Source organism: Mirounga angustirostris, unplaced genomic scaffold (assembly GCF_029215605.1).
Source record: "Mirounga angustirostris isolate CCGP_5_RB_7025 unplaced genomic scaffold, mMirAng1.0.hap1 SCAF_4, whole genome shotgun sequence".
Classification (NCBI taxonomy): Eukaryota; Metazoa; Chordata; class Mammalia; order Carnivora; family Phocidae; genus Mirounga; species Mirounga angustirostris.
The window spans coordinates 132,907,338-132,931,689 of NW_026991712.1; the positions used below are offsets into that span (position 1 = coordinate 132,907,338).

The window sequence follows — 24,352 nt, forward strand, 5'->3', positions numbered from 1 at the left end:
CTCAGTAAGTATTAAGTGAGAGTGAATGGATTTTACCTCCAGGTAAAATTTTGGAAAGATAGCAGAACCTTTGAACTTCTATTCGAATTTTACATTGAAACAAAACAGTGACTCTAGAATCAAGTAAACTAGATTATGAGATAAGGTGTTAATAACAGTAATATGTGATTATGTATAGAAATTATATTGACCGACAGGTGTTCTATCCTGGAAGCAATGCAGTATGACATGAAACCCTTACTGATTACAGCAGGGGTCTACAAACGTAATTAAAGGGCAAGATAGTTACAGAGTTGTTGAATCACTATGTTATACACCTGAAACTAATGCAACATTGTATGTTAACTATACTTCAATTAAAAAAAATTTTTTTTGAAAAGGGCAAGATAGTAAATACAGGCTTGCAGGTTGTACCATCTGTTGCATGAAAGTTGCCATCAACAGTTGATAAACAATCAACACGTGGTTGTGTTCTAGTAAAACTTTATTTATGTCATGTCTCTGAATTAGAGGATGAGAATGTGTCTAATATGGGAAACAGATGGGTGCCTGGGTGGTTCAGTTGGTTGAGTGTCAGACTCTTGGTTTCAGCTTGGGTCGTGATCTCGGGGTGGTGGGATTGAGCCCCGCATCAGGCTCTGCATTGGGCGTGGAGCCTGCTTGGGATTCTCTCTCTTCCTCTGCCTCTCCCTGCCCCTCTCACCCTCTCTCTCTCTGAAAGATATATATGGGAAACAGATGGCAGGAGCAAGTTTGTGTCCCACAGCAAGCCAACCCCTTCCTTTTGCCTTCATTTACTGCTGTCCTTAGGATTATAGCAGTAGCAAAATAAATAAATAATAATAATAATAATAATAATAATAATAATAATAATAATAATAATAAAAAGCAAGCAAGCTATTTCTAGTACCTTATTGAATAGAAAAATTCATACCAAAGAAGCAAGTGGGCAAGAAAGCCTATTTTATCCATAGCTGGACTAACCTGGGTGATGACTTTTTTTAAGTTTATTTATTTTTTAGTGATCTCTACACCCAATGGGGGGCTTGAACTCACAACCCCGAGATCAAGAGTCACATGCTCTTCTGACTGAGCCAGCCAGGTGCCCCTACCTGGGTAATGATTATTAAGGCAAAATAAGATATCCAGTACAAAGGCTTTTATAAGGAAGAAATTATTAGCATGAATAAATATTTGCTGCAATTCTAGCAACTTTACTTATCCCCCACTTACCCTCTATTTATTTATTTTAAACAGCTTTATTGTGATATAATTCACATATCAAAAAACATTTGATCCATTTAAATTGTACAGTTAAATGGCTTTTGGTATATTCAAAGTTGTGTAGCCATCACCACAATTAAAAAGAAATCCTGTACCCTTTACCTTTTACTTCCAGCCCCACTCCCCATTTCCCTTAGCCCTAGATAGCCACTAATCTACGTTCTCTAGACATTTCATGTAAGTGGAATCAAACAATATGTGGTCTTTATGACTGGCTTCTTTCACTTAGCACATTGTTTTCAAAGTTCATCCATGTTGTGACATATATCAGAATTTCGTTCCTTACTATTGCCAAATAGTATTCCATTGCACAGATGTACCTCATTTTATTTATATATTCATCAATGGACGTTTGAGTTGTTTCTACTTTTTGACTATTATGAATAATGCTGCTGTGAACATTGGTATGTAAGTTTTTGTGTGGATATGTTTTCATTTTGTTGGGTATATACCTTTTGCTGGGTCATGTGGTAACTCTATTTACCATTTTGAGGAACTGCCACACTGTTTTCCAAAGTGGCTACAGTATTTTATTTTGGATGAGGATTTATTTCAGTTTCTCTTCCTTGCCAACACTTGTGTTTTTTTGTTTTGTTTTGTTTTTTAGACATCCTAGTGAGTATGAAGTGGTATCTCATTGTGGTTTTGACTTGTATTTCCTAATGGCTAATGATTTTGAGCATCTTTTCATGTACTTACTGGCCATTTGTATATCTTCTTTAGAGAAAAAGCTATTCAAATCCTTTCCTATTTTTAAACTGGGATTTTAAAAATTATTTTGTTGTAGGAGTTCTTTATATATTCTGGATATTATCAAACATATAATTTGTAAAATATTTTCCCCTCTGAGTTATCTTTTCATTTTCCTGATGTCATTCTTTGCAGCACATTTTAATTTTGATGAAGGCCAGTTTATTTTTGCTTTTGTGCTTTTCTGCTGTGCTTTTGGTGTATCTGAGAAATCATTACCTAATCCAGGGTCACAAAGATTTCCTCATTTTTTTTCCCAAGAGTCTTATAGTTTTAGCTCATATATTTAGGTCCATGATTTATTTTGAATTAATTTTTATGTGTAATATGATTGATCCATTGATATATAGGTCTGTCTTTACACAAGTACATACTGTGTTGATTACTGTGGTTTTGTAGTAAGTTTTGAAAATGGGATGTGTAAATCTTCCAGCTTTGATATTCTTTTTCAAGATTGTTTTAGATAGTCTAAGTACTTTTTTTTTTTTTTAAAGATTTTATTTATTTATTTGAGAGAGAGAGAACGAGAGACAGAGAGCAGGAGAGGGAGGAGGGTTAGAGGGAGGAGAAGCAGACTCCCCGCCAAGCAGGGAGCCCGATGCGGGACTCAATCCCAGGACTCCAGGATCATGACCTGAGCCAAAGCCAGACGCTTAACCATCTGAGCCACCCAGGCGCCCCGATAGTCTAAGTACTTTGAATTTTTATATGACTTTTAGGCTCAGCTTGTCAGTTTCTTCAAAAAAGCCAGTTGGGATTTTGATGGAGATCATTTTGAAATTATAGACCATTATGTCATCTTACCAGTATTTAATCCTTGAACTCAGGATGTCTTTCCATTTATTCAGATATTACTTAATTTCTTTCAATTATGTTTTGTAGTTTTAAGAGTATGTCTTGCACCATTTTCCTTATCTTTGATTCCCATACAGCAACTGTCTCTCAACTATTTGATTCTCTTTGTTTTATCTAGAGTATTAGAATAGAGTCTCACAGGAAAATGCTTAAATATCAGCTTGTTCTTTTAGCTTCAGAGTTTAGAAGGGGCTTCTGCTGTTCATTTTTTGAATGAATTAAGAGGAGTGGGGGCGGTCTGATTGTCCTTTCCCATACTAGATTTGAATAAATCTTCATTTCAGGATGGATGAGCAGAAAAAAAGTCATTTGATAGTCTTTGAAAAATATTCATTATAAAAGAAGTGTCATTATAAGTATCCTGAAGATACTGTTAAATAAAGTCTTGACAATATAGAAAATTGAAGGAAAGATGTAAAAAATTCATTTGAGAAAAAGGCTAGAGGAAGAGGAGAAAAATTTGAAGAATGAGGGATAAGCTATAGTTCCAGCAGCAAAAGACAGTCTTCCCTACCAGTTCTAGTAAAAAAGAAGGAAAGAAAAAAAGAAAAGAAAAAAAATTGCAGAAAAGAACTTGATCCAGGTGGGAATTTTGCCCTTTCCTGAAACAGTTTTCTAGTTGGGTATCAGACTGGTTAGGTTTGAGTCATGTGCTCTCCCTGGTTCATGTACTTAACGTATGAGGTTTGTTATTGAGAGAAAGAAGTAGGGAAAAAAATTCCAAAAATAGTAACTGTGACATCTGCTAAAAGAGAAGAAAAGGACTTTTACAAGACACATCTAAAGGAGATTGGAAGAAATTAAAAATTTATTCTTGAGTTAATGATAAAAAAATATGAATGGCAAGATTCATTACTGATAAATTGAACTTCAGGTAAGAATGATTTAAAAGCACTAAGAGAGTAATTATATTTCGATACAAGTTATGATCATTAGTGCTCATAAAATTATCTCATCTTTATGCATTAACAGTACCAAAGAAGAGAAGGCACAGTATTACAGATATGGAGAAAAGTTAAATAAAATCAAAGTAGAATTTCTGCCTGTAGTAATGATAGACTATATTATTAGGACTAGTCTTCGTTAGAAGCAAATAAGAATAAAATATTCAACTTTAAGGGTATTGGAGATCTAATGAGGTAGGAAGGAATTACTGGGCCAAGATCTGGCAGAAGATGGAAATCCAAAGATTTGAGCCTCGCATTTTAAGTTATTTTGCCCCAGTAGCTTTTGCAAAGCCAACAGAAGTAGTGGAGAGGCTGAGCAGCACTTTTGACAGCCTCACTGAGCTAAGAGGACAGAAGATGGAGGTCAGGGCCTACCAAGTGGGGGATATCTCTTAAACACTCTGCTGTTTGGGCTGGTAACTTAAAGAGCTACACCTTAGGAATAAGAGTGAACAAAAAGTAAATCAGCTCTGGTGGAGGCTGGAGCACAGCTTTGAGTCATTTGTGAGGGTCAGAAAAAATTGTCAGTCCCTGGATTAATGAAGTCTAGTACCCCCAGCCATATGTCAAAAGCAAAGGAAAGTATCTGGAGGATTTGTTTCTTAGGCTTCAAAATTTTTATATAGAGAGCTCATTAAATACTATATCCAGTATATAATTAAAGATGACCAGCACTCTAAGGAAACTGAACAACATGAGTGAGAACCAGGGGTGGAAAAAAAACATCAGAGCTTCATTTATTGTAATTACTATTAGAGGCTTTAAATAGCAATGTTTATTTTGTTCTTGGGGGATAAGAGAAGAGTTTGAATATTTTAGTGGAGAACTGGAAATTATAAAAATTGAAATCATGTATTTGAAAATGAACCAAATAGAAATTCTCAAATGGAAAAATATAATAGCTGAAATCCAAAACTAAATAAATAGGTTTACTAACAGGTTTAGACCCTGAAGAAGACAGAATTCATGATCTTGGAAATAGGTTAGAAGAACATATCTATAATGAAAATGGAAAGGGAAAGAAATGAAAAAAAAAAATAGAAAGTGTGACAAGTTCTACTTTAATTGAACCCCAGGAGAGAAGAGAGGAAATGGAGCTAAGACAATATTTGGAGAGATACTTGCTGAGAGTTTTACAAAATTGTTGAGAGAACTGATTCGGAGATTCAAGAAGTCCAACCCAAGCAGAATAAAAAAAGGAATCCACATTGGAGTGAAATGGCTGATAATTTAAACAAAACAAAACAAATGTAGCTAGACATGTCACATTACTTTCAAAGGAGGGGTAGAAAGTCCTATGACTGGCTTCTCAGCAAAAAAAGGAGATCATAAGACCACATAGAGTGCAGGGGAAAAATAATAGCCAATCAATAATTATATACTCAGTACAGTGTTCTTCAAGATTGAAGTTGAATACACATTTACACACAAAAACCTGAGGGAATTCATTTAAACCTTCACAAAAGGTAATCTTGAAGGATTTGTTTTGGGTAGAAGAAAAATGATTCTGATGGAAGATTAGAAATGAAGGAAGGAATGAAGAGCAGCAAAAATGGTTAAGTAAATCTAAATGAATATTGACTCTATAAGATAAAAATATAAACTTGTAGGACTAGATAGCAGCATAAAAGAAGATACCTAGCTCCCTAAAGAGTCTGAAATATTTGGAGAATTGAAGTTTGACTTTTTGGAAAATAGTTTATACCAATAACTTGGCAACTAGTGAAGTTTACTTCAGTGGTATTGTGAGCAAAACCTCTTTTCTGGGGACATCGTTCAATGTATGATTATTAACAAAGTTTGCATATCTCAACTAGAATTCGTTATGAGGTGTGAAAACTGGGGAGTATATGGCCTAGTCACTAAGAGAAATCTTATTTCGGAAAAACATGAATTGTGTCCCCAAATCTGTCTTCTTGTTGTTGTTGTTCCTAATAGTTAAGACAAAGAAATTTATTGTAGTCCAGGTTTTTTGTTTTGTAAAATTACTTACAGAGAAGATTTAAGTTTAATGAATTTATTAAGCTTCTAAATTATGCACAAAATACTACCTTGCTGTATTTACAGCCAGCAATTCATATTCCATTGTGCTTTTATGGAGCAAAAGATTTTGTGTGTGTGTGTTAACCATTTTGGCAGTTTTGTCAAGTTAAGAGATTGGGGTAGATCATCTATAAGGTTTTTTAAAAAAGTAGTCAAATCTTGTTTTATCCTGTATATAATTTTTTGATAAGTGTGCAGCTCATTTTATTGGCAAAAATTGTTTATGTGGTGCCTTCTGTAAAAATGCTAATATCTGAAAATTAGTATACATAAATTTATTCAGTAACTTTTTAAAAAATTATAGGTTTGCTTTCTTTTATAATCAAGATGTTTTTAGGCTACTAGTGTGGCTTAGGGTATCATTTTGAAATTAAATTAATCATTATATAACATCAACTAATAGGATATAGTCCAAACTTCATAGCATAGCCTATAATCATCATTAATTTATCTTTTGCTCATCTTGCCAATTTCATTATTTACTATTCTGTTTACCCCCACTAGTCATAAACATTTGTTTGTTTCCTAAATATAAACTGTTCTTGCATTTTAATGTAATTTGGGGGAATTGTTTTTAACATGGAATACTAGTCAGTGTTGCTTTGTTTGCCTATAAATTTCTAACCCTTTCTTCAAGACTCATTTCAGTCTGATCCCTCTTCATTAGTTAATTCTGTTTGCACAGGCAAAATTAGGAGCTCTGTTTTGTGTTCCATTATCATGTTATACTCTCTTCTATTCTAATAAATAACAGTAGCAATTCTTTATTTTCATATCAGTCTCTAACAGAAGACTTCTGAACAACTTGAGGACTGGGATTGGGTCTTTTAGATTTCTGTCCCCAAAGATGAGTATATAGTAGGTATTTGAATTGTTTGCTGAATGAACAAAGAATGATAAGATAGAGAAATTAGTAGCAAAGGAATCTGTGAAATCAACTGGGAGAAGATATCTCGAAAGCAAACTGGTATCCTTTATTTGGTGGGCATTGAAGGGTGCGGAGTAGAATACATTGTGTTTAGAAACCATGGCATCCTCTGACTTTGAATTTGCCATATTAGCAAGATCATTTTGCAGCCACATTATTTTTGCTTAAAATCTGTCAGTGAAATTTCTGAAGGAAATAAAACCACCTTTAAATAAAATTTCCTATGTGTTTATACTAATTTATTTATTTTTTTAATTTTAGGAAACACTCCTTTACATCTTGCTGTGATGTTAGGAAATAAAGGTTAGTAAATATTTCGTTTCTTATGTTTGACTTCACTCATGTAATTTCAAATTTAGTTAAAATTTTTTAAAATGAATTTTGTTTTTTGAGTTTTTCAAAATTTACATGATTATTTTATTTGCTAATTGAGTTAGGATTCAGTATATTAAAAATAATATTTTCTCGGGCTCCTGGGTGGCTCAGATGGTTGGGCGTCTGCCTTTGGCTCAGGTCGTGATCCTGGGATCCTGGGATCAAGTCCCACATCGGGCTCCCTGCTGAGTGGGGAGCCTGCTTCTCCCTCTGCCTCTGCCTGCCGCTCCCTGTGCTTGTGCTCTCTCTCTCTGTCAAAAAAAAAAAAAAAAAAACTTTAATATTTTCTCATTTTCCATAGTTCATCTTAAGACTTAATGGAAATCCTATACTAATTTTATGCTTTTTGAAACTTTTTTTTATTATTTTGTTATTTTATCAAGTAAGTATTTATAAATTTGTTAATTATTATCCCTTTAATATTCAAAGAGTTTATAAGATTCTTTAATAGGGATTGTTTTGTATATCTAAACTCAGAAGGCTAACCTTTTGTATATTATATGATTGTAAGAACTTGTTTATTCTTTAATTAAAAAACCTCCATAGGTGATTTAAAAGATTTACTTTTTTAAAAATGATTTTATTTATTTGAGAGAGAGAGTGCACACGTGTGTGAACATGAGCAGGGGGAGGGGCGGAGGCAAAGGGAGAGGGAGAAGCAAACCCACTGAGCAGGGATCCGGATGCGGGCCTGATCCCAGGACCCTGAGATGGTTAATTGACTGAGCCACCCAGGTGCCCCTAAGAGATTTACTTTTTAAGGCTATTCATAGAGGTAAAAAAACCTTCCCACTAATCCTGGAAAGTGAGGATTTCAGATAGAGGATTGGCAACATTTTGATGCTGGATTTTAAAATTTTAGATGTGTTTAATAAAAATCTTTTAAAAACATACAGTCTTAAATTTTTAAACAGGGTAATGAATTTTTGTTAATACTTTTCTTTCTGGTGACCTAGAAGTAATATTCTGGAACATCTGTTATTGATACATAGTATAATACAGTTGGTGTAAACATTTGATCTGAATGTATGCAGATCCCAGGAGTGTTACCAGAACTTGCTTTGTTGGAAACAAAATTCTTTCATTAGTTTGGTTTTTAAGTTTATACGCTTAAGCATATGATCCGCAGACTAATTTATTTTTGATTTTAATTTTATACAAATTGGTGACTCAAATATTTTTTAGTTCTTTTTTTATTTAGTTATGCTTTTTTTTTTTAAATACCTTCTTGCAAGGAATACTCACTTAAGTAACTTCTTTTTTTTTTTTTTGATGTTTACATTTTTTCTTTTTTTAAAAAATTTTATTATGTTAATCACCATACATTACATCATTAGTTTTTGATGTAGAGTTCCATGATTCATTGTTTGCGTATAACACCCAGTGCTCCATTCAGTACATGCCCTCTTTAATACCCATCACCAGGCTAACCCATCCCCCCACCCCCTCCCCTCTAGAACCCTCATTTTGTTTCTCAGAGTCCATAGTCTCTCATGGTTCGTCTCCCCCTCCTATTTCCCCCCCTTCATTTTACCCTTCCTGCTATCTTCTTTTTTAAAAAAATATAATGTATCATTTGTTTCAGAGGTACAGGTCTGTGATTCAACAGTCTTACGCAATTCACAGCGCTCACCATAGCACATACCCTCCCCAGTGTCTATCACCCAGCCACCCCATCCCTCCCACCCCCCACTACTCCAGTATCCCTCAGTTTGTTTCCTGAGATTAAGAATTCCTCATATCAGTGAGTAACTTCTAAGTAAAGAGAAATTAAGAGGCTATATATTATAGAAACTCAAGAAATGAGTACTAGCTGTATCTTAGGAAGAGAAATAACCAAGACTATATGAGGAATCAGCCATTCTCCCCCACCTCCCCCACCGCCGTCTCTTTCTACCTACCTGCTTACCTACCATCTGTCTATCTCTATGGTGTGTCTGCTGTTCTTTATATATATCGTAAATTACATTTATTATATATAACACTAAGAGGAAGACAAAGCAAATGTGATAAAATGTTAACAACTATTGAACTTTAGTATAGAGTATTTGAATGTTCATTGTGCTCGTCTTTCTGTTTTTCTGTATATTTGAAAATTTTTATAATACAGTATTGAAAGAAAAACAGAAATGGTACTGTTATGCTTTATCATAGATTTACATTAGCCTGTCTAAATTATGTTTCACAGAATATAAGTTTTATGGCATACTGATAAATGTTGAGAGGAAAATAGTATTTCCAGGTCAAGTCAATTTGGAAAATAGTGGGTTAATAAATATTAAGCAGTTTCTTATTGTGGACTTTCTTAGAACTTTAATTATGGTAATATGCATTGTGACCTTCTAAGTTGGGGCAGGTGTTGGATATAGTTGTTTTTCCCCATAGTTATTTGATTTGCTTTTTTCCACATGTATCTTGAGAGACTAGAGTTCTGTGGAATGTATTTTTGGGAAACAGTTGGTTAGATGATTCAGGATCTGCAAATAATATCAATATTTGATTTTTCTGAGTCCTTTTCATGTAGAGTAGGTACAACAGTTAATGTACTGATCCATTTACTTTTTTTTTAGCTACATACTCTTTTTTGCTTTTTTCTTTATGACCTTTTCATATTTTTGAGATTTGGTTACACAGGAGCAATATTGAAATGTGTAGTGGAAGATAAAACATCTACCTTATTAATTCTGTAAATTACTTTTGCATTGTACCACTCTTCAGTCTATGGCACTCCATCCTCTTTTATCTTCTTCCTTAGATAAATATAATATACCTTTATTGATTTCATTTTTGAAGGAAAACTTGCTATTTGTATACTTGTTTGTAAACACAGTAAAAATACCCAGGGAGCTCAAATAATATTTGTTGATTGACTTAAAAAGGGATATCCTAGGACTTTCACACTATTATTTACTTTTCTCATTCATCTTAATAGCCTTATTTTTTCATCATTAAAGTCTGATTTTTTTCTGAATTTCTGGGTGTGTTGACCATGTTGGCCTTCTAGACTGGGAAGTTACTGAATTATGGATTTGAGTTGAAATGGAAAGAACATTATACTTTAAGAAGAATTCAGGAATCTTTAGAAAATGAGATAGAAAAGTAATCTTTACTTCTTATCCTTTTGGTTGGATATCAGAGAAAGATTCATCAAACCAGTTGCACCTTTTAATTCATTCTTCTGGATCTGCAGTTTCTGTATAATTTTTTTCCCTGAAATACCTCTAGAGTTAGTATGATTTCTTACTCTCATGAGTCTCTCTCCGGATGTTCTTTTGTCTTTGCACTGTCCTATTTATCCTGTTCTCTCTCTTTATATTTTATTGTATTTATAGCTCTTGCTTATTTGTATGTGATTTCTGTTCCTCATAATTTCATTTTATCCAGACTTCTCAAGTCCTAACTTCTTTGTGGCACATTTATGCATTTTTTTTAAGCCTTAGTGCCTGGTTGTTAACTACCTTGTTTTTTTATTACTCATTGTTAAAATTACTAGGAGAGGCATTTGATTGATCCTGCTTTTTTTTTTTTTAATGTATCAGAATATGTCATAGGTGACTGGCATATTTATGAATATCTGACTTTTTTTTAGTTGCTTATTTCTGTATCAGTTGAATTGTGATGGGTGAGTGAAGGGCAGCCATTCAGCAGGGTTTATGACATATCAGAAAACATAACTGATATGTCTAGCATATATATACATATATGTGTATATATGTATATATATCATACCAATCTTATACCTTAGTTTACACAACTGGGATATTGCTTTAAATTGTCCATCTTGCTTTTTAATAATTTTAAGTTAAAAATTTTAAATGATTTTAGGCTATTACTATATACTTACTGAAACAATTGAAATAATGCAGTACAAAGACATAAAAATGTATCGTCTCTTCTACTTTTTTTCCTGATGTAATTAACATTAATAGCCTAGTGGGTATCCTTGCACTCCTTTCTCTTTATTTGTATAACACAGGGGCTTAGTTTGTTTTTACTGAAGTTGAATCACCATACATAGTACTTTGCTATATTTTTCTTTTCACTCAAAAGTTTATCATGAAATAGTTCCATAAGTTTGTAGATATTTATCCATGTTTATGTTCCCCTAACTTCTTTATACCTACACACATACACACTTGCATAAAACCCCATGATGGTAGGTGTCTTGGATAATCCATTTTATTTATTTTAAAAAATTCTTTTTAGCTGGGCTGTCATCCTCTTTGCTTGTTAACCTCCTTCTTTCTTTTTTTTTTTTAAGTTTTTATTTAAATTCCAGTTAGTTAACAGAGTAATATTAGTTTTAGTTGTAGAATTTATTTATTTATTTATTTTTTAAGATTTTATTTATTTATTTGACAGAGAGAGACACAGCGAGAGAGGGAACACAAGCAGGGGGAGTGGGAGAGGGAGAAGCAGGCTTCCCGCAGAGCAGGGAGCCCGATGTGGGGTTCAGTCCCAGGACCCTGGGATCATGACCTGAGCCGAAGGCAGACGCTTAACAACTGAGCCACCCACGTGCTCCAGTTGTAGGATTTAGTGATTGATCACTTACATACAACACCCTGTACTCATTACAAGTGCTCTCCTTAATACCCACCACCCATTTAAACCATCCCGCTGCCCACCTCCCTTCCAATAACCCTCAGGTTGTTCTCTATAGTTGAGAGTCTCTTATCTGCTTTGCCTCACCCCGCCCAACCCCCCATGTTTATCTCTTTTCCTTCTGAAATTCCACCTGAGTGAAATCATATGGTATTTGTCTTTCTCTGACTTATTTCGCTGAGCATAATACTCTCTAGCTCCATCCATATCATTGCAAAATGGCAAGATTTCATTCTTTTTGATGGCTGAGTAGTATTCCATTGTATATATATAGCACCTCTTCTTTATCCATTCATCAGCCAGTGGGCATTTGGGCTCTTTATAATTTGGCTATTGTTGGTAATGCTGCTATAAACATCAGGGTGCATGTACTCCGTTGAATCAGTATTTTTGTATCCTTTGGGTAAATACCTAGTAGTTTAATTGCTGGATCATAGGGTAGTTCTATTTTTTAAATTTTTGAGGAACCTCCGTACTGCTTTCCAGAGTGGCCGAACCAGTTTGTATTCCCACCAACAGCGTAAGAGGGTTCCCTTTTCTCCACATCCTCGCCAGTACCTGTTGTTTCCTGTGTTGTTAATTTTAGCTATTCTAACAGGTGTGAGGTGATATGTCATTGTAGTTTTGATTTGTATCTCCCTGATGATGAGTGATATTGAGCATCTTTTCATGTGTCTGTTGGCCATTGGATATCTTCTTTGGAAAAATGTCTATTCATGTCTTCTGCCCATTTTTTTACTGGATTATTTGTTTTTTGGCTGTTGAATTTTATGCATTCTTTATATATTTTGGATACCAAACCTTTATCAGATATGTCATTTGCAAATATCTTCTCCCATTCCATAGGTTGCCTTTTAGTTCTGTTGATTATTTCCTTTGCTGTGCAGAAGCTTTTTATTTTGATGAAGTAAAAAATAAGTTCATTTTTGCTTTTGTTTCCCTTGCCTCAGGAGACATATCTAGAAAGAAGTTGCCAGCCGATGTCAGGGAGGTTGCTGCCTGTGTTCTCCTCTAGGATTTTGATGGTTTCAGCTCTCACATTTAGGTCTTTCATCCATTTTGAATTTATTTTTTATATTTGTATATACTGTAAGAAGGTGGTCCAGTCTCATTCTTCTGCATGTTGCTGTCCAGTTTTCTCAACACCATTTGTTAAATGTCTTTTTTTTCATTGGATATTCTTTCCTGCTTTGTTGAAGATTAGTTGACCATAAAGTTGTGGGTCCATTTCTGGGTTTTGTATTCTGTTCCATTGATCTGTGTGTCTGTTTTTGTGCCAGTACCATACTGTTTTGATCACTGCAGCTTTGTAATATAACTTGAAGTCCAGAATTGTGATGCCTCAGCTTTGCTTTTCTTTTTCAATGTTGCTTTGGCTATTTGGGGTCTTTTGTGGTTCCATACAGATTTTAGGATTGTTTGTTTTAACTCTGTGAAAAATGCTGTTGGTATTTTGGTAGGGATTGCATTAAATGTGTAGATTGCTTTGGGTGGTATAGACATTTTAACAATATGTGTTCTTCCCATCCATGAACATGGAATATCTTTATATTTCTTTGTGTCATCTTCAGTTTCTTTCATAAGTGTTTTATAGTGTTCAGAGTATAGCTCTTTTACCTCTTTGGTAGATTTATTCCTAGGTATCGTATGGTTTTTGGTGCATTGATAAATGGGATTGATGCCTCGATTTCTCTTTTTGTTGCTTCATTATTGGTGTATAGAAATGCAACAGATTTCTGTACATTGAATTTGTATCCCAGGCTTTACTGAATTTGTGTATCAGTTCTAGCAGTTTTTTGGTAGAGTCTTTTGGGTTTTCTATGTAGAGTGTCATGTCATCTGCAAATAGTGAAAGTTTGACTTCTTCCTTGCTGATTTTGGATGCATTTTATTTCTTTTTGTTGTCTTATTGCTGAGGCTAAGACTTCCAGTACTGTGTTAAATAACAGTGGTGAGAGTGGACATCCCTATCTTGTTCCTGACAGTAGAGGGAAAGCTCTCAGTTTTTCCCCATTGAAGATAATATTGGCTGTGGTTTTTTCATATATGGCCTTTATTATGTTGAGGTATGTTCCCTCTATCCCTACTTTGTTGAGGGTTTTTATCATGAATGGATGTCGTACTTTGTCAAATATCTTTTCTGTATCTATTGAGAGGATCATATGATTCTTATCCTTTCTTTTATTAATGTGGTGTATCACATTGATTTGTGAATATTGAACCACCCTTGCAGCCCAGGAGTAAATCCCATTTGATCGTGGTGAATGATCCTTTTAATGTACTGTTGGATTTGATTTACTAGTATTGTGTTGAGAATTTTTGCATCCATGTTCATCAGGGATATTAGCCTGTAGTTCTCTTTTTTAATGGAGTCTTTATCTGGTTTTGGAACTGGGATAATACTGGCCTCATAGAATAAGTTTGAAAGTTTTCCTTACATTTCTATTTTTTGGAGTAGTTTGAGAAAAATAGGTATTAACTGTTCTTTAAATGTTCAGTAGAACTCCCCTGGGAAGCCGTCTGGTCCTAGACTTTTGATTACTGATTCAGTTTCTTTGCTGGTTATTGGTCTGTTCAAGTTTTCTGTTTCTTATTGCTTTAGTTTTGGTAGTTTATATGTTTCTAGGAATTTATTTCTTCCAGGTTGCCTGATTTGTTGGCATATAATTTTTCATAATGTTCTGTTATAATTGCTTGTATTTCTGTAGTGTTGCTTGTTATATCTCCTTTCTCATTTGTGATTTTATTTATTTGGGTCCTTTCTCTTTTCTTTTTGCTAAGTCTGGCTAGGTATTTATCAATTTTATTAATTTTTTCAGGGAACCAGCTCCTGGTTTCATTGATCAGTTCTACGTTTTTAGTTTATATATCATTTTTCTGCTCTAATCTTTATTATTTCCCTTCCTCTTCTGGCTTTAGGCTTTGTTTGTTGTTCTTTTTCTAGCTCCTTTTGGTATAAGGTTAGGTTATTTATTTGAGAGTTTTCTTGCCTCTTGAGGTTAGGCCTGTATTGCTATATACTTCCCTCTTATGACTGCTTTTGCTCTACCCCAAATGTTTTGGACCATTGTGTTTTCATTTTTATTTGTTTCCTTGTATTTTTTTAAAATTTCTCCTTTAATTTTCTGGTTGACCCATTCATTCTGTAGTAGCACATTCTTTAACCTCCATGTATTTGTGGTCTTTCCAAATTTTTACTTGTGGTTGACTTGAAGTTTCATAACGTTGTGGTCAGAAAAGATGCATGGTATGATCGCGATCTTATTTATTGAGGCCTAATATGTGACCTAGTATGTGATCTCTTCTGGAGAATGTACCATGTACACTTGAAAAGAACATAATATTTTGCTACTTTAGAATGAAATGTTCCGAATATGTATCTGTTAAGTCTGTCTGGTCCAGTGTGTCATTCAAAGCCAGTGTTTCCCTGTTGATTTTCTACTTAGATGATCTGTCCATTGATGTAAGTGGGGTGTTAAAGTCCCCTACTATTATTACATTATTATCAATGAGTTCTTTTTTTTTTTTTTTTTTTAAAGATTCCATTTATCCACTTGACGGAGAGAGACACAGCGAGAGAGGGAACACAAGCAGGGAGAGTGGAAGAGGGAGAAGCAGGCTTCCTGCCGAGCAGGGAGCCCAAGTTCTTTTTTTAAAAGATTTTATTTATTTATTTGACAGAGAGAGACACAGTGAGAGAGGGAACACAAGCAGGGGGCGTGGGGGAGGGAGAAGCAGGCTTCCTGCTGAGCAGGGAGCCCAACGTGGGGTTCAGTCCCAGGACCCTGGGATCATGACGTGAGCCGAAGGCAGAGCTTAATGACTGAGCCACCCAGTGCCCCTCAATGAGTTCTTTTATGTTTGTTATTGTTTTATATATTTGGATGCTCCTACGTTAGGGGCATAAATATTTACAGTTCTTAGGTCTTTTTGTTGGATAGTCCCCTTTATTATGATATAGTGCCCTTCTTCATCTCTTGTTACAGTCTTTGGTTTAAAATCTAGCTTGTCTGATGTAAATATTGTTACTCTGGCTTTCTTTTGATGTCCATTTGCATGATAAATGTTTCTCTGTCCTCTCACTTTCAATCTGCAGGTGTCTTTGGTCCAAAATGAGTCTCTTGTAGGCAGCATGTAGATGGATCTTGTTTTTTAATCCATTCTGACACCCTATGTCTTTTGATAGGAGCATTTAGTACAATTACATTCAGAATTATTATTGGTACATATTAGTGCCATTTTATTACTTGTTTTGTCATTGTTCCTGGAGATTTTCTCTGTTCCTTTCTAGTCTTTGTCATTTTGGTCTTTCCTTCCCACTCAAAGAGTCCCCTTTAATATTTTTTGCAGGGTTGGTTTAGTGTTTACAAAGTCCTTTAGCATTTGTTCATCTGGGGAATGCTTTATCTCTCCTGTTCTGAATGATAACCTTGCTGGATAGAGTATTCTTCGCTGCGGACTTTTCCCATTCACCATGTTGAATATATCATGCCACTGGCTTCTGGCTTCTCAAGTTTCTTTGGAGAGATCTGCTGCTAACTTATGGGTGTTCCCTTGTAAGTTAGGGACTTCCTTTGTCTTGATGCTTTTAGGATTTTTTCTTTATCATTATATTTTGCAAATTTAACTGCAATATGTCTTGCTGTTGGCCTGCTTTTTTGATTTTGTTGGGAGTTCTATGTGCCTCCTGAATTTGGATATCTTTTTTCCCCCAGGTTAGAGAAGTTTTCAGCTATTATTTCCTCAAATAAACCTTCTGCTCCCTTTTCTCTCTCTTCTTCTGAGACTCCTATGATACAAATGTTATTATGTTTGATGGAATCAATGAGTTCCCTAAGTCTACTCTCGTGTTCCTTTGCTCTTTCTTTTTGTTCAGCTTCATAATTTTTCATAATTCCTTTTTTCTTTTTTTTTTTTTTAGATTGTATTTATTTGAGAGAGAGAGTGAGCAAGAGAGAGCACAAGCCAGTGGAGGGGCATAGGGAGTGGGAGGAGCAGACTCCCCACGGAGCAGAGAGCCTCGTGTGGGACTCGATCCCAGGACCCTGGGATCATGACCTGAGCTGAAAGCAGATGTTTAACCAACTGAGCCATCCAGGCGCCCTATTTTCCATAATTCTATCTTCTGTTTCACTTATTCATTACTCTGCTTCTTCCATACTTGTTGTCATTACATCCAGTCACTTTTGAATTTCAGATAGTGCATTTTTCTTTTCTGCCTGATTGTTTTTTAGTTCTTTTATTTCTGTGGTAAGGGTCTTCCTGATGTTTTCTATGGTTTTCTCAAGCCCGGCGAGTATTCTTATAATTGTTGCTTTAAATTCTGTATCAGGCCTATTACTTATATCTGTTTCAATTAGATCTCTGGCTGTGACCTTTTCCTGTTTTTTCTTTTGGGATGAATTCCTCCATCTTGGCATTTTGTATAGGTCTCTGTGTTCCTCTCTGTGCTAGAAAATCCTTTTATGTTTCCTGCTCCTGTGAGTAATGGGGCTTTATGAAGAAGAGGTCATACAATGTCCAGGGTCTGGTGCTTTAGGAGGTGCCTCTGGTGTGTGCTGCCTGCACTATGCTGCTGCGTTTTCTCTGCCCTTTCCCTCAGGTCAGTCGTCTGGAGAGGCTCTCCTTGCCTGCAGTGGACAGCGTTTGGACCTTGGCCAGAGTGTGGCAGGTTTTAACTGGGCGTGCTCTGGTTTGCTTGTTAAATGAGACCTGATGCTATTTCCAGTAGAGTTGAAGCTTTGCAGAACTGTGGTCGGTAGACGTGGTGTGTGTGTGGGTTTGTGCTGGTCTTCTGTGGGGAGGGGCCTGCTGTGCTGGTCATTAGGCACACTTGCCTGAGAAAAGCAGCACCAGCAGAGCGTGGTGGGGCAAGATCTGGTGTAAGCAGGTTAGGCAGCCAATCTTGGCACTGTGCTGTTTACTGAAGTTGGTTTATGCAGGGGAGGGAAATGGCTCCAGCCAACTCCTTTGTCCCCAGAGAGGGGAGTCCATGTCTGCTACTCTCAGGGAAGCCCTTCCAGAAAAGCAAATAATTTCCCCTCATGTGTCCTAGACGTTTTTGAGATCCCTGTTTTCACATTGTCTGTCTCCAGGTTGCTTGCCTGCCTGGAGCAGCACTATGCACTTTGGGCTCTATCACAGCCAAGCCTGCTTACTTTTAAGATTTTATATTTATTTATTTATTTATTTATTTATTTATTTATTTATTTATTTAGAGAGTGTGCACACATGAGTGGGGGGAGGGGCAGAGGGGGATGGAGAGGTAGAGAATCTCAAGCAAACTCTCACTGAGTATAAACCTGATGCAGGGCTCAATCTCAGGACCCAGAGATCATGACCTGAGCCGAAACCACGAGTTGGATGCTTAACCAACTGAGCCATGCAGGTGCCCCCAGGCCTGCTTACTTTTAAAACTTCAAACTTTAGGGACCCAGTGTGGCGGGGACCTGTGCTGGTCTTCTGCGTAAGGGTCTTGCTGTCCTGGAACCAATGCAGGTTTGACCTAGAAGGGCAGTGGTGCCAGCCTGCAGGGGTGTGGTATTTGGAGCAAAGCAGGCTAAACAGCCAGTGTCCAGTGTCCGGATTAGCCACCCTCAGCAGGTGTGTCTGCACTTAACGCTGAGGGGCAGGGGAATGAAATGGTGCCCGCGGGCTCCTTTGTCCACTGAAAGGCAGTGCTGTCACAGATGTGCTCCAGGAAGAGTGAACAGTCTCCCCCCACGTGCCCTAGGTGATCCTCAGATTGTGTTGTCTTCCCAGGGATTGCTTGCCTGCCTTCTCTCCAGTAGTAGGGCAGTACCCTCAGGTCTTTATGCCAGCCAAGGCCAGGGACCTCCAAAACTCCAGTCTTTGAGCCCTGCTGAGTGCAAAACCTTATGAGAATCAGCCCCTCTCATTTTCCCAGCCAATGGCTTTGGGGAAGTAGTCTCCTTGTGCTTATCCCTGTGTGCTCCACTCTCTTACCTTCCTCTGTAACCAGGGCTCTCTTCCCTCCCGAGCATCCATGATCCTTTTCTCTCTCAAACGGCTTCTCTGCACTTCCCACCTTCCTTGATGTGGCCTTTTCTCTCCCTCTAGTTGTGTAGTTTGTTCTGTCAGTCCTCAGGTCAAGTTCTTGGGTATTCAGAATGATTTGATGATCACAATGAGCATTCTGATACTCTCTGCCTAGGTTCAGTAGTTGTTACCATTTTATCATATTTGCTCTGTTTTTCTCTTAGTGTTGTATATATTATTTTTGCTGTATCATTTGAAAGTTCAGTGTAGACATCATGACATTTTACCACCAAATACCTTAGCTTGCATCTCTAAGAATAAGGACATTCTCTTTAATAACCACAATATCATTATCACACTTTTTTTTAAAAAAGATTTTATTCGTGTGACAGAGAGAGAGAGGGAGAGAGCACAAGCAGGGGGGGAGCGGCAGATAGAGGGAGAGGGAGAAACAGGCTCCCTGCTAAGCAGAGAGCCCAACATGGGCTCGATCCGGGACCCTGGGATCATGACCTGAACTGAAGGCAGATGCTTAACCGACTGAGCCACGCAGGCACCCCCTATCATTATCACACTTAAGAAAATTAATATTATTATTATAATCTCTAATATCTAATCATACTTTAATTTTTCCAGTTCCAAAAATTTCTTTTATTTGTGCTTTATATTGAATCAAGAACCAATTAAGATTTACTCGTTGCATTTGGTTGTTATGTCACTTTATTTTAATCTAGAGAAGTTTGCCTGCTTGTTTTTCTTCCTTTGTATTTCACTTTTTGAATAGCGTGCCCAATCAATTTGTAGAATGTCTCCCATCTCAGATTTGCCTGATTATTTTCTCATGTTGTAATTTAACTTGTTCCTTATCATGTATCTTTTCTGCAAATTGAAAATTAGGTATCAAGGCTTGATTTGATTCAAGTTAAATATTTCTGGAAAGAATACTGCATAGGTGATGTTATGAACTTTATATTACATCACATTAGAAACATATAATGTCAAGTTATGCCACTATTAATGCCACCATGTTTAGTCATTTGTTTAGGCTGATGATCTCCAGTTATCTTCACTAGAGAGGAACATTTTTCTCTTTATAATTAGTAAGTGATCTTGGGATAATACTTTGGTATCATGTGAATATCCTGTTTTCCAGCACCATATCATTTTACACAGTGGCCTTAGCATTCATTGAGGACATTTGCCTAAATCAGTTATTACTTTGGTGTTGTAATATACTGATTTTCAAATTCCACCATTTCTTCTACATTTATTAGCTGGCATTTTTCTGTAATTGATTGTTTTCGTTTAATGTGTTATAACTAATCATTATTCTTTTTGATACTCAGTTTCCCAAATTTGGCCAGTAGCTGACCATTTGGCCTGGTTCCTATGTCCTTTTGATATGACACTATTCTTAAAAAATGGCTGGCTATTACTCTAGTGGTATAGATGCATTCCATTAGTCAGTCTTTCCCCCATGGTAGATATTCATTTAGTTTCCAGTATACTTGCCATTATAAACTGCTAGAATATACATTCTTATACATATATTCTCTCTCCCTCTTTTTTTTAGGGGGGTGGAGAGGGAAAGAAGGTTGGGGGGAGGGGCAGAGGGAGAGAGAATCTTAAGCAGAACACACCAGCACAGAGCCCTATGCAGGGCTTGATCTCACGAAATCAAGAGTTAGATGCTTAACCGACTGAGCCACCCAGGAGCCCCTCTTGTACCTATATTCTTAAATACTACTGTAGACTTTCTTAAGCACCTTTGTGAAATTTCTATATTTATTTTACTTTATTCTAATAAAACTCAGTATAGTTATTCCTAGTGCTATATGCTGATATAGTTATTCCTTCTATAACTAGGAATCACATTCTTCTTCCACCTGTGCTCAAGTACGTGACACTGTCATAACGCCCTTATCAAAGGCACTTATCATTATCACATTTTTTTTTTTACTTATTAGTTTACTTATTTTCTTCTAATAAAGGATGTAAGCTCTCTGATAGCAAGATGTGTCTTTCTTCTCACTGCTTATATCAAGGACTTAGTGCTTAGAAATGGCATATAATAGACACTTGGTAAATATTTGCTGAATGATTGATTGAATGAACCATTCATTTAGGAAATTTAGAATGGATAGACATCCTAAATTTCCGTGAGCCTCAGTTTTGATATTTTTGTCTATTAATATAATTTTTATTTCTAATTTTTAAGAAGAGTATCCTCAGCCTGTAGAAGAGTCTATACCTTAGACTTCTTTTGATTACCAGAAAGACTGTCCAGATTTGTCCTTGGAATCATAAACAGATTTTTTCCTCTTTTGGGTGTTTTCCTGAAGTAAAAGAATTGTAACGTTTGAAAAATAAGGGTTTATGGAAACATTATTGGTCCTTTTGAAAGCACATTTTTTTTTCTGAAATAAATTAGGAACCTTCCATTTGACATTACATACAATACAAATCCTCTTTTGAGTTTTAATAGTAGAATTTTGATGTAAATTACTCTAGGGAATCCTGGGTTGGTGGAAATATTCTCAAAATACTCTTAGGAACAGTTATTAAGGAACATAGTACTTCTTTGGAGAGATACAATGTATTTTTAAGCAATAGAATGGATATTTCTTGAATCCGAGGATCTGAAATAACCTTGTTTAGATATATAGGGCTTTTAAAAATTTTTCTTTATGGTACAGTGTTTATATTATAGATCTATTTATATTACATTGGTTTCTTAAATTTCTAAATGATTTTTATATTTAGAGATTCTAAAAATTGCATGATGTTTGATATTATTACCACTTTATGTTTCAGAATGTGCCCATTTACTTTTGGCTCACAATGCTCCAGTAAAGGTGAAAAATGCTCAGGGATGGAGCCCGCTGGCGGAAGCCATCAGCTATGGAGATAGACAGATGAGTAAGCAATATAAATTATTGTTTTTGATTTAAACTCTAAAAATATGAAGTGATGCATTTGATATAATTTTCATTTACTATAACTTTCCATAGTATGAAATATTTGTAGTTATTTATAAACTTACCTGTGAATTATTCATGACTTAGGAACTTGGATATTGGGTAGTATACAAAAAGAATTGAGGAATATTGTTTAAAAGTATATTGTTTATATATTTTTTTCTTTTACAGTATTCTGCTCTACTGATATTCTTCCATTGTTTTATTTGTTCAATATGAAGGATTTTTAAAAGCACTGGGGGAGGGGGATGGGGGGATGGGTTAGCCTGGTGATGGGTATTAAAGAGGGCATGTACTGAATGGAGCACTGGGTGTTATATGCAAACAATGAATCATGGAACACTACATCAAAAACTAATGATGTAATGTATGGTGATTAACATAACATCATAAAAAAAAAAAAGCACTGAGACCTGATTGTGCTTTCTGGCAGCTACTTAATTATATAGAACATTAATTGGAACCGAAAATAATCACAGTGTGTTATAACAGTTATCTTTTTGCTTTAATTGGTGGGAATAGGCTTTGCTGAAAGAGAGAAGCAAGTCTCTTTGTTTTTGTCTTTGAGAATTTCAAAAAAGTCACATGTTTTCTCACAGTATACAAAGTGTTCAGTTACTCTACCTTCCCTCCTTCTATTCCTAAGTTTTCTTTTTTTTTTTTTTCCAACTTCATATACAGGTCTTATTTTTGTCAAGCACATCTCAATAGTTGAAAATTTTATAAAATTTAAATCTGGATGAATGAGAATATTATCTTTCTGGTAATATCTTTTTACAATTTGAGGTTGAAAATAATTAAATCTCGACTTGTGGAAGGAACAGTAAAAATTGGGCAATTTTATTAAAGAAGTGCATTAAGATTGAACACTCTTGGGATGTTACGTGGATTTAGTTCTATTTGATGCCACATTTTGGGCTCTTATGTTTTAGCTTTATATTTAATCCACATACTACATCTTTGTGGACTTTCTGCACATTTTGGGCAGCTTTTAATGGTGAAGTTATATTTGGGCTTAGGATTTAATGAGATAAAATTGTGATGATTTAACAATTATATGAGTGTGTGTGTGTATATATATATATACACACACAAATATAGTTATTCATTGACGGTTGTCCTTTTTGGACAAAATCAAGAGACTCTGAGAGTAAGAAACCATAATAATCCTAGAATTATGTCAGGGAAAAGACAAAAAAATGTACAGATCTAACAAACTGAGAATAAATTAAAAGTTGCAGCAACCAGTCTAAAGGAACTTTCTCTGATGTTTCTAACCCATTAGCAGAATGGAGAGGAAACCAGATGGACTCCTGGGTTTCTGACTTACACTGAGACTTATGTAGCTTTCACCTAACTTTTATTTAGAGTCAGTGAATATTTATTTAGTTCTTACTATAAAGCATGTATGTATAGTAAGATGTGGAGAATGAAGACATAGTCTCTGCTCTTTAGGAACTTATAATCTATTGAGAAGGCCAAGAAACAGTTTTCTTGGAAAATCAGTTACTGGATTTTAATGTAAAAGATTGAGGCCCATAGTAGTTGAGATCTGCTTTTCAAGTGATTTTCTTCTATAGAGTGATGTCTTAGATACACATTCTGAATAGTATTCCATGGCCAATCATTGTATCATTATATATCCATAATTATTCAGTGCTTTTTAAAAATTATTTCCCATCACATGAGATGGAAATATTTAACTGCTAACTTAAAGAATAGTAAATTTAACAACTCTTAAGCTACATATTTAGAAATATATGGATATATTTATAATGTTATTAAATGGGTCTGAAAATTACATAATTTGAAAAATCAGAGATAATCTTATACAATTATTACTGAAATATTATCTAATTAGCAAAATATAATCTGATATTATAAATTATTAGCAAAAACTGTGACCTTTTTCTTTTTTGGTCTGATTTCTGCTGATGTTTTTGTGCTACAGAACAGTGAGATGATACTACATTTTTCGGAGACTATTTAGAATTATTTCACTTGGTGTGGGGGCAGCCTGGTTGGCTTAGTCGGAAACGCATGTAACTCTTGATCTCAGGGTCGTGAGTTTGAGCCCCAAGTTGTGTGTAGAGATTACTAAAAAATGAACCTTAAAAAAAAAAAAAGAATTATTTCACTTTAGAGTTAATAACATTTCAAGATTATGTTGCTTTTCTGCCTTATGATGGTTACGTGGTAAACAGTGATCATCAGCCCAGGTCAGTATCAGAGAGGTATCAGTCTGGGATTTAATTAATTTGATGTTAGATTTGTTGAGTTTGAATTATTTATGGTATGTCCACAGAACCATCTAAGTAAGAAGTGGGAAATAATTATTCTGAAGCATAGAAGGAAGTGGAGGGCAGAAAATACAAATTTAAGTGATTCTTGGAGCAGGAAGGCATGGTTCGAAAGGTTTTAGGCACAACCAACTGAATAGTTTAAAAAGTACTTTGTTGGGCGCCTGGGTGGCTCAGTCATTAAGCGTCTGCCTTCGTCTCAGGTCATGATCCCAGGGTCCTGGGATCGAGCCCCACATCGGGCTCCCTGCTCAGCGGGAAGCCTGCTTCTCCCTCTACCACTCCCTA

At 35.6% G+C, this 24,352-nt stretch overlaps 1 protein-coding gene across 2 annotated transcripts in view; it reads left to right on the forward strand.

Moving 5' to 3' along the window:
* ANKRD13C (ankyrin repeat domain 13C) overlaps positions 1-24,352 on the forward strand; it is a 94,759-nt gene that overhangs the window by 12,740 nt on the left and 57,667 nt on the right. Inside the window, exons 2-3 of one of the 2 annotated variants that reach the window (XM_045897417.3) lie at positions 7,069-7,110; positions 21,601-21,705. In XM_045897417.3, the coding sequence (XP_045753373.1) occupies positions 7,069-7,110; positions 21,601-21,705 (147 nt within the window). The remainder of the gene's footprint in view (positions 1-7,068; positions 7,111-21,600; positions 21,706-24,352) is intronic. The other variant, XM_045897418.3, reaches the window with a different exon arrangement.